Raw genomic sequence first — 14,190 nt, forward strand, 5'->3', positions numbered from 1 at the left:
CTCTGACTGCTCCCCATCTAAAGAGGAAATTATGCAGGAAGGTGCAGGACGACAGGGAGCGACATCCCTGATACCGAAGCAGAACCTCCATCCAACCTCATACACAACACTCCGTGGAACCAAAGACACCTGTCTCAAGTCTTACAGTTTCTTTATTGTGTTAAAAACTGCCGCCTCAGAGCTCAGATCTCACACAGATCAGTTCAGGCCAGACCCATACCCACCCTGCCCTGGGGACCTCTTCCTTGGCTGGGGATACTGGGCCTCTCTGGTCTCAGTCTCTTTCAGACACTTCTTCTTCCTTCTCCGGGAGCCTGGGGCGGGGGAAGAGGGGGCGGGTTTTGCTGAGAGGGCTCCAGGTAGACATTATCTGCCCGCCCTGCCCCCTCCTACTTTGGGGACAAGGCTCTGCCTCCCTACTCATTTCTGAAGGTAAATGCTTTCAGTCCACAGCCTCCAGGTGGCCTGGGCAGGTGGGGTCTGAGCAGCCCGAGTTTGTCCCCTGCGGCGACATAGGGAGCCGGCACCCTTCTCCTGCCGGAGCACAGCCTGGCTCACACCAACAGGCCGTCCTTGCCCGGCAGTGACCCCTGGGCGCAGTCGGTGGGCTCGGTGCTGGTGACTTTTACATAGACCGAGGAGGGGCCCGCTTCGCAGGCAGCAGCAGCTGTGCGGGTCGCCAGGGCCACGTCCTCCTGGCCACCGCTGGGCGGAGGCGCATACTTGAGGCGCAGAGAACGGCTGACGGTCTGAGTCGGGTACCCCAGCAGGTGGGTGAGGTGCCTGCCGCGCCCACTGGCTTTGCACCCAGGTGCCACGGCGTCCTCTCTGTGGAGACAACAGGTGGGCAGGTGAGCCGATTCCTAGGCGACGTGGCGTGGGCTGGCCTAGCAGAACCGTGGCTGTTGGCCACCTCTTGGCTCCTGCGCCCCCTCCCCTGGCACCTCCTTGCCCCACCGACTCTCCTCTCTGCCTCTTCTTGGACCAGAGACACCACAGCGGTTCTGCGCAGACAGGGCTTGTCCATATGTGTTCGTCCGACCGCCCGAGGCATGCAGCCCCATCTAGGCGCTCTCCAGTCCCCTTCTGATGTTTTCCCAGAACCGCCGACTTTAATAGGAAGCGAACCTTGGAGATCCAGAAGGAGCTGCTTTCGGGTACTTCTTTCTTTAACTTATCTTGTCCTTGCCCTCTCTCCCTTTCTTCTCACCTCCTGCCCCTTAATCTTCATCTATTCCTCCATCCCCAGGTTATTTATAATCATCAGCACTACAAGTCTTGTTCTATTTTTATTTCTAGTTTTTTTCTAATATACTATATTAGCACTACTCTTAATTCTTCTTAAATAAACATGTCCAGAGTTCTCACCAGCTCAATACAGGGGAAAAGTGGAAGAATACAGGCCCTGCCCTCAAGGGCTTACAGTCTAGATAAGACAGAGAGGGGTGCACACAGGGAGATTGGGGCATGAGAACAGAGCTGAAGACTGGGCATGGGAAGGGAGAAAGAGAAAAGCCATGTAACAAGTGGCATGTCTACATGCTGTGGTCCCAGCACTCTGTGGCAATGGTGGGCAAGGTTGGGATGTCAGGTAGAAGCGAGGAGGGGCAGGGTGCCAGTCCCCTGTTGCACAGCAGCATGCAGCATGCATCAGGTTTTACCTGATCTCATTAGCCATGTCTCCACAGGCCCCTCCACTGCCGCCGTTGCTGTAGCTGAAGGCACCACGGGCACAGCCGGCCCCAGCTCCCCCGCAGCAGCAGCAGATGAGCCCCCAGATGCCCACCAGCAGACAGCCCAGCAAGAGCAAAGAGCCCAGCACTGCTCCGATGATCACGCCAACACGCCGGGAGTCTGTGGAGAGAAGGAGAGGCCAGTCAGGCTCTCTGCAGCCTAACAGGTGCCTGACTAACCAAGCGGTGCCAAGGCAGAGTGTCTGGGAGAAAGGGGCCCTCAGGACCCTGGGACACCCAGTGAGGAAGATATGGAGAGATTCAAGGTTAACTTGTTAACCCCTAATGCTTGCATGTTACCCCAAGGGCTCCCCAGCTGCCCTAGGCTAAGACCTATACTCAACACATCAGGCAGGAAGAGCCAGCTGGAGCTCCAAAAGACAGCCCAGATTCCTCCAGCCCAGATACAGGGCCCCCAAAGCCACTGCACCTACCTGAGACCTTCACCTCTACCACACATACACTGTAGCCCACGTGGTTGGCCACTGTGCACTGGTACAGCCCATCGTCCTCACGGGAGATATCCTTCAACACCAGGTCACCGTTGTTCAATAGACCTGAAACTGAAGTTGCAGCACAGAGCTTATAGTAAGGCAGAGGGTCCTGAATGTCTCAGAGCCCCACCCCAACCTCAGGTACTGTAGGGTGGGGGATGGAAGGAAGGACATGTGTGCATGCACACACCCAGGTCCACTCCACACCTCAGGTGAGTTGCCTTCCCCCTGCTGAAACAAAGAGGAAAGGAAGGACCCCTCTGTCAGCAACAGGACATCACCATTAACTCACTCTGTGCCCTTAGAGAAATAGGTTCCTTCTCTGAACCTTGGTTTCCTCCTTTGTACTATCTTTGTTTTCACCATCTTTGTAGTGAAGATGGAGTTAGATTAAAGGAATTCTAAGGCTCGCTCCATCTCCAATCGTCTTGGTTGGATTTTTGAGTACTAGCCAGCTTCTCTGTGTGCTGGCAGCTTTGCACACTTCACCCCCATTTAATCCTCATAGGCCCCTGGAAGTTAGTATTCTTATGTCCTTTCCGTATATGATGAACCAAGGCACAGAGAGGTTAAACCACTTGCCTGTGTCTTGCTGTCAATCAGTGGTCCAGCCAGAATTCAAGCCCAGCTATCTATCTCAGACCATGCTCTTTCCAAATTAACCATACTGCTTTTGGCTGACCCTCCCTTACCCCTATGCCTGAAACAGGCTCAGAGGAGGCATCTCCCACAGAGGTTATAGGTTTGACTTGGTGCCACTGATGACTCAGGGAAAGTCCCAGCAGGTTCTAAAGTCCTGATCTTCCACTCATCTCTCCCCCCTCTCTCTGGGACCCCTCACCTTGATTTATGGAGCTGTGTAAGGACTCCTGGTAGGACAGTTCAGAGTAGAAACTGTGCTGGGAATGATAGGATCCTGCACGGTAGGGGTGGGTGTGCCCACTGATCTTGGCCCACTTGTAGGAAAGAGGTGGGGTGCCCCCATTGGCAAAGCACTTCAGCACCACATCATTGCCATGTGCCATGTGGCCATCAGTCCAGCACATGGGCACTGCAGGTCGAGCTGCAGAGAAGCAGGTAATTGTGAGACAGGCTCAGCCAAGAGGCAGAGCCAGGTTCAGAATGGCCAAGCCACCCTTGATTCTGAAGTCTAGGGAAGGGGAGCCTAGAAGAAATTGGCCATACCTTGGACGGTGACGATGACCTTCCGAGTTGCCATGGTGGTCTTCTTTACCCGGCACTCATAAGTGGCTGTGTCAGATACCTGTAGGTTCATAAGGTTTATGGAGGCATCATATTGGCTGGGGTCTGAGGCTGCAAAGCGGACCCTCTGTTGCAAGTGGGGGAGATTGCCATGGTTGATCCTCTTGTCCTGGTAACTAAGGAACTGTGGAAAAGAGAAAAAAAACAGGTGGTGAGACAGACAGAAACAAGGAGAGCCATGTGGATTGGTTCCCTTGGGCAATTCACTCAACATTTGAGACTCACTTTTCTCAGGTGAAAAATGGGAATGATGATGCCTGGTCCACTGACCTCTTACAAAATGGGTAGGATCAGATAAGATCAAGTGCTTTGGAAAGCATAAGGTCAGGCTAGGAACTTCTTGAAGGCAGGTACCACCCCTTTGGAATGATGGCCGAGTTTCATCCCTGCCCAATTCCATGAGATCCTTGGAGGAAGTTCAAGGTCTTGGTTTTATTATCTGCCCTTCTTCTCCCCTCAGAGCATTTGCTGCCCACCAGGCAGACCATGGAGTGTAGGGTAAGGGGAACCAGGTGCCCAGCACTCACCACATTCTCCCGAGGTGAGGGGTCTGAATTGACCTGCATCCACTCAATGTCCAGCCCACTGGGACCATAATCCTCAGGGTCTAAAACATAGGGGCAGCCCAATCTCACATTGTCACCTTCTGCCAGGTACAGGACCTCCTGGCCATCCCCGTTGATCCGCACAGAGGACAGCAGTGCTAGGGGAAGGGTAGAACAGGTAGGTTGAGGGGAACAGAATCAGAACTTGAGTCATCAACTTCAGCCTCTCCCTCCGCCATTCTGTATCAGAAACAACCCAGGCTCAGTGGGGGTTCCATAGAGCGTAGGGGCTGCTATGAGTGTGTGTCTGTGTATGTATGTGAAGCAGCATATACAAATCTGTGCACACTTGTGTATGTACATTTATATTCTATGATGTGTAAGACTGCATCTGAGTCCTGCTTATTTATATACAGCTATTAGTTATGCTTGTATGTGTGCATGATTGTGTATGCACATGAGTGTATACACATGTGTACATATGTGTTTATGAGTATTTGTGGCTGCTTATGTGTACTGCCAGGATACTTATGCCATAACCAGGGGAGGGTGTCTGCTTTTATATTTACATAATTGTGTGTGTGTACATTGTGCACATGGAGCACACAGAGCTGTTAAACGCTCTGAGGAGCCTGGCTGGTTAAAGACTGCCTCTGTCTGGGCCAAGTGAGGTGCTCCTATATGGAAGCAGGAGAATGGACACCACGGTCCCTGGTATCCCTTCCCAGCCTAAGGAATGGAAGATGGGAGGTGTCCATGTGTCTTGTGTATGACAGTGCATGTGTGTGACTATATGCCTGTGTTTGACAGCTGGTGCCTGGCTGTCAGTGTTCTGAGTGATGGGGCATGCCTGTGGATGACAGGGGAAAGCTGTGACTGGGATGTATTCGTCTGTGACAGTAAATGATGGTGTGTACCTGGGACTGTGACCACATGCACCTATAGGACAATGTGAGCCTTGTATGATGAAATGTAGCAGTGTGGACTTTGTGTCCTGTCCTCGTATGATTGTATGGCTTGTTGGCTGCCCCCACATGCTCACTCCAATTGGGGCCCCTCCTGCTGCTGCCATCCTACTCCATTGAGTCAGCCTGGATGAGGACCTGGCATCTGGAAACTCAGCACTGAGCTCCTCTCCCTCCCTGTTCAGAAGCCCAGGCAAGCACTAGCCCCAACCAGTTGGACCTACAAAGAAATAGAAGGGGGTGTGTTCAGGGCTCCAACCTTGGCAGGCAGGACAAGTAGGCTCCATTTCCTAGTCTCCTGCACCCCACCCTCCCCACACCCCTTTGTCTAGCCTGGCTCACTCTCCTGCTTTCTTTGTTGAGAAGGAGCAAGTAAGTCCTTTGGAGTTTCAGCCCCTGGTCTCAGCAACTCACTCTGCTCTGCCCTTTTCTGGCTCTCTCTTGAGACCACCTTCCCGCTTAGAGAGCATCTCACACACCCTGTCACACCCTGTCACAGCCAAACACATAAACACACAGACACATTCTATAAGCCTTCCAAATGCAGGTCCATACTTATGCAGTCCCACCTTCCTGCACACAAATACTATCAGACCCACACAGACACACATCTGCACACAAACACAAGTCCAGAGTTATCCAGAGGACACACCCACTACACACCACAAGGTCCACATGTACTTAATCAAGGCCAGACATACCCGAAGAAGCTTACCCTCATTCTAAAGAGCCAGGAGGCACTCTTCCAACATGCCCAATAACTCAGGCATCAACTGAACTTGCCCCTAAGAACTCTGGCTAAACCATCAGCCATGCCCTAACCCCACTAGGCTCCAGGGGAACCCAGAACAGGCAGGTTAGCTGCTGGGGCTCTAACGGACCTGGTGATGCCTCCTCCAGCCCCAGGCCAAGTGAACATAAGCTCATTTCTGAGATAAGGATCCTGATGCCATCTGCCATATCCTAGGGCGGCACAAGGCAAGCCAGGGATGAGCCAGAACTAAGCAGAGAGCAGAGGCTCCACCCTAAGGAACAGCTCCTAGAAGCAATCCACAAAGAGAGGACTCTTCTCTATGTCTGGGGCCAGCGAGCAAGAGGGTAAGTATACAGGGAAGGGAGTTTGGGAAGGAGGGGCAAACTGGAAAAAGAATGTCTTCATCCTGCACTAGGCTGTGTGTCTTCCATTGTCCCAGGCTAAGGAGCCTCACCCAGCCATTCACTCTCCCTAAAAGCTTTCTCAACCTCTTCCTAAAAGCTGCAGCCCTTCTGCATTCCTTCACTCTTCTGGGGAAGTTCTCCCTGGTGTCTGACCCTGATTTCTCCTGCTGTGGCACTGAGGAAACGTGAAAGAAGAGAGAGACAGGAGAAGGGAAGAAAGCGAGAGTGGAAGAGAATTCTGGGCAAGATTTGGAGAAAGGGAGGGAAATCATAGTGGGCTCCAAGAAAGAGGGCAGTAGTGACTAATTGTCTCCCTACAAAAACACCAGGGGCTACACACTCTCTGTGCATATCGCCTCAATAGTCTATTCTCAACTTGTAAATCTTTTGTGAATTTCAGGCTGCTTTCAGAGATCCTAATCCTTCCTCTGGAGGTAAGGAAGGAGAAGAGAAGGGAGGGGAGAAAAGGCAGCCCCCACAAGAGGATACTGGTTTATAAATACACACAGAATAAACCCAGGATACACACCACAAACAGGGAGATATCCCAGGTTCCCAAAGCAAAGCTGGAAATTCTTGCACGGGTTCTGCCAGAGACAGAGGGCATTGCAGACATTCTAATGGAAACCCGATCATTCATACACACACACACACAGGCTGAAAATACTTTCCCTGTTGTTAGCTCCTCCCTCACAATCTCTCATCCCCCAACTCAGACCCCAGGGTGGGTCTCAGAGCCATTTCCAGCAATATCCACATAGAGTGGCCCTTGCTGAGACTTGTCCCAACCTGGGCAGGTAGCCACAGTGTCCAACCTTAACGGTGTGCCCCAGTGGGGTGCTGTCCCCATCATCCTGGAGGGTGAACACTACCCTGGAACTCTCATAACACATGGGCCTGAAGCGGAGGCCTCAGGTCAGGACTGTAACTGGCAGTGTTGGCCACATTAGTCAGAGACTCTGCCCTCTGGAGGCAACTCCTTAATCTGGGCTCTGGCCTGAGGGTGTGGGGCCCTCCTGCTGGAATCACACACACATTAGTGAAAAGGGCTCCTTACCAGGCTCCTCCTTAGCTCCCACCCAGTTTGCTACTCACATGATTATCCACCCCACTCCCAGTTCCCAAAGCCCTGTACTCCCAGTCACAGCACATGTGTGCGTGAGCCCCACAGTGAGGGACTGTCAAAGACCTCTGCCCCAAAACTTCAGGCATGGGGCTCTCCTAAGGAGAGGCTCCTGGCAATATCCAAACCTGGGTGGCAGCAGGGCAAGGGTGTGCTGCATCCTCCCAGGGCATCTCAGACAACTGCCAAGGCTCCTCTGTGTGCCCCTTGCTGCCCTTTTCTCTGCCCATCAAGCATTGTACAGGCATCCCTGCCTGCTGCCCAGCCCCATACCTGGGCTCAAGCACACGAGTAGAAGGTGGAATGCTCCTCGAACTCCCATGTCTCTAGGCTCGGTGTTTCCTCCGCCTGGGCTGGGTATCCCTGGGCTGGTGGCTGTGGGGCCAGGGTGGGCCCGGGCCGTGGTAGTGCGTTTGTGGGAATGCGTAGAAGAAGGGGGAGCTGAGGACCCAGACGCTGCCCAGGGTGGCAAGAAGGTGCAATGAGTGCTCAGCTGCAGAACAGCCAGAGTTATTTGTATGGAAGGGAGGGGGCCTGGTCCCCGCCTCAGGGAGGAGTCCCAAAAACCCTAATTATCAGGGTGACAGAATGGCCTACCCAGCCATCACCCAAGCTCTTCCCTGTCCAGAGAGTGAGGCAGGATTGCCAGTGGGACTTATAATTAGGCACCTGTTAAACTTCCACTTCCTCCTGGCCCCATCTTCCTCAGGTGACAGCAGTCACCCCATTTTACGACATGCATGAGCTCCTCTCACTACTCAGGTTTGTTGCCTTCTTCCTCAGGGGAAATGGAAGAGGAAGGAGTAGCCAGGCTTGAGGAGGAAGGGTGTCTAAGCTTTGTAGGGCTAACACTGACCCCAGGGTACAGGGGTCTGACACACTTTACAAATCGTGCCCCCTCCTGTTCCTGATCTACTGACAGATACCCCCCTCAACCCTACCCAGGTCAGTGGGAAGGAACACCAGGGAAGGGGATACTAGGGCTGGAGGGAAGGTCCAGGCAGATGAATGGGACCCAGGAATGCCCAACCTGCCTTTCACCTGAGGCCTCTGACCCTTCAAAAGGAGTCAGCCCTCCTAAGCTAAATGAGAGAGGAAAGGGGTGTGTTTGGGATCAGGGTCTTCTCCTGGCTGCCCCCTTTGGAGCTATGCACCCAACCCATACCTGATGCAAGGTCATCCTTGAATATAGGGGATCACTGGGAGTGGGGGTGTTATAGGGATCCAGCCCAACCTCCCACACTGAACTAAAACCAGTTCAGTGAGGCCTGAAGGGAGAAAGACCAAGATATGTGCAGGGAGCACAGCAAGTACATGGGTTAGTGAGGGGATGTTGGGGAGAATAGCACCAAGAGGGCGAGGGAAGGGGGTGTGCCTGTGTGTGTGCCCACTCACTGGAATGTGCTATATCTCTACTGAGGAAGGCTAAGCCCCCTGTGTGCATTTCTTTTAGTGTTTGGTGTCCTTGCTTCACACAGGAAGGGAAACCAAGGTCCCTCATCACTTAGACTGTTCATCAGGGCATAAGCCAGCAAGTTCTGGGCAGGTTAGAGATGGAGTGGGATGGTTCTGGTGGGCAGAGGGGGAACGTGGGGGACAACCCTTGCTAGTTGGTCCAGGGGGGCCAGAATAGGACCGAGGCCTCCCGTGGGCTTTAGGAGAGGTGGGTCAGGTCATGAGTGACCCTGTTCAACAGCCCACCCTTCTCCCCGATAGAGGGCACAAGAAGGATAGGAGGAAGAATCTTGGGAAGGGTTATGAGACTCAAGGACACTGCCAGGGCCTGCCCCTTCTGGAAAAATAAGACAGAACAATAAGGAAGCACAAGGAACCCATGCATCACTATATTCCAAACCCCCCACCCACACCTCCAACAATAACAGGGTGTTCTGGGACCCACCAGATATCCTCATTTCCTTATTTATTTTGAGGTTCATAGGATTGCCCTGCACATTCTGGAAAGCAGAGGTCATTATCCCCACTTTTTAAAGTGGGAACAGAAGCCTGGAGAAACATAAGAATTCAGTTCAGGTGATGCTGCTAGGGCCTTTGTGGGGGACATCCAGGCATACTGATTCTCGATCCAGAGTGGTCGGAGAAAAACAGCTTGGTGACCTTACAGGTTACTAGGCCCACCTATGGGGACAAAGTATGCAAGGTCAGTGATGGGTGGAAGGGACAACAGGTGGGACCAGGAAGAGGGAGACTGAAAAGAAAGGAGTAAGATTGTTATTTCATTAAATTGAAGTGTAGGGTTGGAGTTTCATTGGGTTCTGGATTTCATCCAATGTCAGAGTTGAGATGAGGGCTGGATTAAGGCTGGGGTGAAGGTTGGGGTTAGTTGGAATCATGAATGGGGCTGAGGTCAGATTTGAGGTTGAGATGGGAATTAAGGTTGAGATTAGGGTTAGCATAACAACTAGAACTGAGGTTAAGTGTGATGGCCAGAATCCATGTTATGATAAGGAATAGGATTTTAGTTTCATTTAAAGGTACGCTTGAGAATGCAGTTACAGCTCAAAGGTTGATGTAGAATTGGGATTATTATGGCTGGGTTAGAATTGAATTTGGGGTCTAAGACAGAATAGACTGTGGTTAGGGTTAGAATATAAATTAAAGGTCAGGAGGATTCATGGGGATCAAAAATGAGACTATAATTATGACATAGAAAGGTTTTAGCCTCCATCTGCTTAAGCCAAGGTTAGCTAGAATTTTTATGCCTGTGCTCTGGGAGAATACCAATGGCACATGTTGATTGGGGACCCAAGATTTTTGAGACAATTGCACATATTCATGAACCCATCTGATGGGTATGAAGCAGTTTAATCCAATGACAAATGTAACCTCTGAAGTCCTGCTCCACAACCTCAGTTCACCAATGATTAAGTTCCTAGAAATGGATTTGGGAAGGGGATGCAGGAAACTACCAGTGAGTGGGCCTCTGACACCACAATGAACTACTAGATGGGGTCCATCAGAAGCAGTCTTACTGGGGTTGTTTCCTGATTTTGGAGTCTAAGAGATGGGAACTGGGGAAGACTGAGGGCCTAGGTACTCCCAGAACAACAGCCACTTTTAAGGGCACCACACCAGGGCCCCTCCAAGCCTCAAAAGACAAGGCACATTGTTTCTTTCCTCAGACCCACTGAGGGCTAATTGCCACCTCCTTGCAATTTGGGGCTCATAAAAGAAGTTGCCAGGCTTCCTGCCTTGTGCCCTGAGCCCTGCAGGGTTTGGGGGGACAGTGATGGAGTAAGGGGACTGTGTATCAGCTTAATCTTCTAGCATAGATCTAGCCTATGGCCCCCTTCCTCTGGGACCAGCCCACAGCTTCTCTGAGTTTCAACTTAAGCAGAAGAGGGCCTGCTCCTAGAAGGGTTCCTACCCCAATTTCTTCCTCTCGTTTCCCCTACCCAGCCTCCACCTCAAACATTTCATTTCCCCACCCACTTCCTTTCCAGGTCCCATAAAGGTCTGGACAGAATCCCAAGATTATTGGGGTGCTCTCTAAGTTCCCAGGAGAGACAGTGATCACTAAGAAGAAGAGGAACACAGGTGGCATCCAGATGGCTCATCCAGAGGTTCATAGACAGAGACAAAGGAGGTAGAAGGTCACAAAAATTTCCAAAAAGGCTCCCTGCTTTTTCCTGAAAAATTAGAGCTCTCTGGGAGAAAATGGCCCGTTTTGTGCATATGCCACAATTTGGGTTGTATTTGCTTCTATTGTAAGACAGAAGCAGAAACTCAAAAACATATGCTTAGAAAGCAGTGAACAGACACAGAGGAGAGGGGAAGAGGGAGATCAAGAACCCAGAGAAGCCCAGAGACTGCTTCTGACACCAGGTGCAGCCTGACCCCAGAACATTTGGGGGAAGGACAGGAGGTGGCCTTGACCCACCTTTCTCCAAAGTGCCCTTCACAGCAACTCAGCACAACTCTTGTAGGTCCTGCCCTCCTCCACCCCAACTATCCCCGAACCCGTCCTCGAGACCCCCTGAGCTCAGGCTCAGGTTCTCATCTCCCCTCTCAGCCTCCAGGTCTGCAACTTGACCCTTTCTAAAACACACACAGTCAGCAGGCTCTTTAGTACTTCTTCATGTAGACCAGGCTTACCCCTGCAACCCGCAGGAGTGAGCAGCAGCCTCCTGGAATAGCCATACAAGTGTCTGAGGAAAAGTCTGAGAGCAAGAGTCACGAACACCATGGGATGGACAACATGCTAAATCTCAAACTGGGCAGTCAAGGCACCACATGGACACAGTCACAGAGAAGCAGGGATCTGCTGAAACTGCTGCCTTCTCACCCAACTCTTGGTGAAGGTTTGGAGTTGGAAGACTGACTACCAGGTGAGACCATGCTTGGATGAGAAGAGTAGGGGGCTTAGAGGTGGTATAGGTGATGTGATAGAATGTCAAGTTCAGTTGAGGAAGGGTTAGAGTTAGTTAGAGAGAGAGAAATGAAAGCCATGTGTAGGGTTCTGTTTGAGGATCTGGGTTAGAGTTAGGGACTGAGGTCTAGATGAGGGCTGGCAGACAAGAATTTTGAACACCTGTGACCTAGGGACTCCCTGAACCCCTCCCTACTGACTTCTCAAGTCTTGGTGATTCCTGCTGGTCTACCTCAGAAGGAGAGGGAATGCTGGGAGGGAGCCTGGATATTCCCACAGTTCTCCCATCAAGTGATATCCTAGAGCTGGCCCAGACTCATAAGAGCAAACAGCACTGAAATGGGCCCCCTTGCTAAAAAGGAGTGGCCATCAGCAGAGCACCATAACAAAGGGTAGTTGATTAAATGTTATGAACTGAACTGTTATCAAGGGAGTAATGGAAGAAAGAAGAAATGCTTGTAAAGAGTATGGGCATTCCTAATGACAGACTTGAAGATGAATTAAGAAACCCTAAAGATAAAAGATCTTCACCTCACCAAGATCAACCATATACTACAGAACCTTCTTCCACTCAGCAAATGAGCTGGGCCTTGTACTAGGCCCTGGGCAGCAGCAATTAATGAAATGCAGTGTCTATCCTTCTAGAGCATTTTGTCTGGTCAGGGAGACAGACAAAGGAAGGGATGCCAACCCCTCATCCCAGCATGATGAACTGTAGTGATCATGGCAAGGCCCCTGACCTGGTGGGAAGAATGTTTTAAACAGAACTCTGAAGGATATCTGATGATGTGCAGGAGGATTGAGAGAGGTGACTGGAAGAGGACTTTGGTCCTTGGAAAATAAACCAGGGCCCTGTCAGAGACCACAGAGAAGAGAATAAAGTCAAGAGAGACCACTGATGGTTATTTTTGGACTGAGGAACCGAATCTCTGTGGACCTTACGCTAGAACACTCAGTGGTATCACAGCCAGGCCTTCTGCATGGACTAGCCAGGCCTTCCATATGCATATTTGTATGTGGAGAGAGAAACCTTGTCATGGACTAGTCCATATGCCCACGGAGACTCTGACCCTTGGATTTGTATAAATTTTGTCTTTGATTCTGCCATCTGGATTCCTGCAATACCTATCTGCAGAAAGGAACCATGGTCCTCCCTCAGCCCCCTGGAGGCCCCAGGCCTGCCTTGCTGTCCAGGCAGTTGCCAGGGAAGGTGTGTGGGAGCTGGCAGGTGGCAGAGCTAAGCCAGGGGTGTATCTGCCTTGGAGCCTTCCCCACTAAGCCTGTCCTGACCAGCCCTCCCTCTGCTCTCCATGTTTTTTTCCCCGTTGCCTGGACACTGGGAAAGGGGAAGGAGTGTCGGGAAAGGTGGTGCCAGAGGAGGCAGGGCTCAGAAGCAATACACCTCAGCCAGGGCAGCAGACATGCTCAGCCCAAGGATAAAGTGGAAGGTTCCCGACTTTCCCCATCTTCCTCTCTCCAACAACCCACTCACCCCTCCCTCCCCAAAAAATGTTCAGAAGAACCATGTGTTTCCAGAACTTTGGGCACTCCCCCACATAGGATCAGGCTGTGAAGGAGCTGGGGCAGGAGATATCTGAAGGGACATTGGGTTAAAAAAAAGCCTGAACTTGTTTAGTGTGGTCCCAATGCACTAGGAATGTACAATGAATGCACAGGAAGATATATATTGACTCAATGTTAAGAACTTTCTAAACATCAGGATTGGCCTGAGATGGTTTGGGTTGTTTTATGAGATAACAAGCACCCTGAATCTCAGAAAGTGCAGGCAAGCTCAGACTGTCCAACCGTTTGATTAGCAATTGCAAAGGAGATTCAAACACCAGAGGCTCCTTGAGGTCCCTTCCTGCCTTGAGATTCTATGATTTGGTGCTCACACTCACTAGCCCAGGGACCAAGAGTCTTTCCCCAAGGGCCATGCAGAAAAGATTCGTAGCTCTGGGCACTTTCTCCTGCTCCCCATTCCCTCCCACTGCCTTGACTTCTCTTTCCAGGTGTCTCCTAAGAAAGTCACCTGAAATTTCAACCCTATTTCTGTCCCAGTCTCAAAGTCATCAAAGGACATTGAGATAATGGTGACCCCCTCTCCCAAGAAGACATGGAGAATGCAGGAAGAAATGCAGAGCTTGTACTGCAAGAACATCCCAGCAAGGAGGCTGGGAACTAAAACAAAGGGAAGGTCTACGCTCTTTAAAGGCAGACAAATCAAGAATAACTTAGACGTTTCTGGACTCCAGATTTCTATGATGTTGAAAATGAGCTTCTTCCAGGTAACGTTTGTGTGATTTGTCAGTATCTCTCTCAGAGTATGAAAGGGAGAGGGAATGGGGGTAGGGGGCAGGTCACCTTGGCAGCAGCCTAGGATTGGGGAAGAGACTTCTAGTCTGGCATGAGCCCTCCCCATCCTCATCCCTCCCTGCATGCAAGTGAGGAACTCTGTGGGATCCATGGCTCAGACTTCTTGTCTGAGACTCCAGCATCTCCCTTCTACTGTTAACTAAACA

The 14,190-nt window shown here is 51.3% G+C and overlaps 1 protein-coding gene across 2 annotated transcripts; it reads right to left on the reverse strand.

Moving 5' to 3' along the window:
• Window positions 1-10,795, reverse strand: VSIG8 (V-set and immunoglobulin domain containing 8). 2 transcript variants are annotated; one of them, XM_036015832.1, is made up of 7 exons: window positions 7,555-10,795; window positions 4,018-4,193; window positions 3,413-3,614; window positions 3,069-3,290; window positions 2,168-2,296; window positions 1,662-1,854; window positions 1-828 (listed from the first exon to the last, which is right to left on the reverse strand). In XM_036015832.1, the coding sequence occupies exons 1-7, from the start codon at window positions 7,601-7,603 to the stop codon at window positions 555-557; spliced, it is 1,245 nt and encodes a 414-aa protein (XP_035871725.1). In that variant the 5' UTR covers window positions 7,604-10,795; the 3' UTR covers window positions 1-554. The 2 variants fall into 2 exon arrangements, with proteins under 2 accessions (XP_035871725.1, XP_035871726.1); XM_036015833.1 differs by lacking the exon at window positions 7,555-10,795 and adding an exon at window positions 5,078-7,543 and having other exon boundaries at window positions 2-828.
• Between the last annotated feature and the right edge of the window lie 3,395 nt (window positions 10,796-14,190).

The sequence above is a fragment of the Phyllostomus discolor genome, chromosome 14 (assembly GCF_004126475.2).
Source record: "Phyllostomus discolor isolate MPI-MPIP mPhyDis1 chromosome 14, mPhyDis1.pri.v3, whole genome shotgun sequence".
NCBI classification, from domain to species: Eukaryota; Metazoa; Chordata; class Mammalia; order Chiroptera; family Phyllostomidae; genus Phyllostomus; species Phyllostomus discolor.

Bases quoted from the DNA above. Each gene is read 5' to 3' on its own strand.
- VSIG8 (XM_036015832.1), bottom strand. From the start codon at position 7,603: ATGGGAGTTCGAGGAGCATTCCACCTTCTACTCGTGTGCTTGAGCCCA. The intron at 3,615-4,017 runs GTGAGTGCTGGG...TCTTTTCCACAG, and splicing joins CCTCACCTCGGGAGAATGTG to TTCCTTAGTTACCAGGACAA. The intron at 829-1,661 runs GTAAAACCTGAT...TTGTCTCCACAG, and splicing joins GACATGGCTAATGAGATCAG to AGAGGACGCCGTGGCACCTG.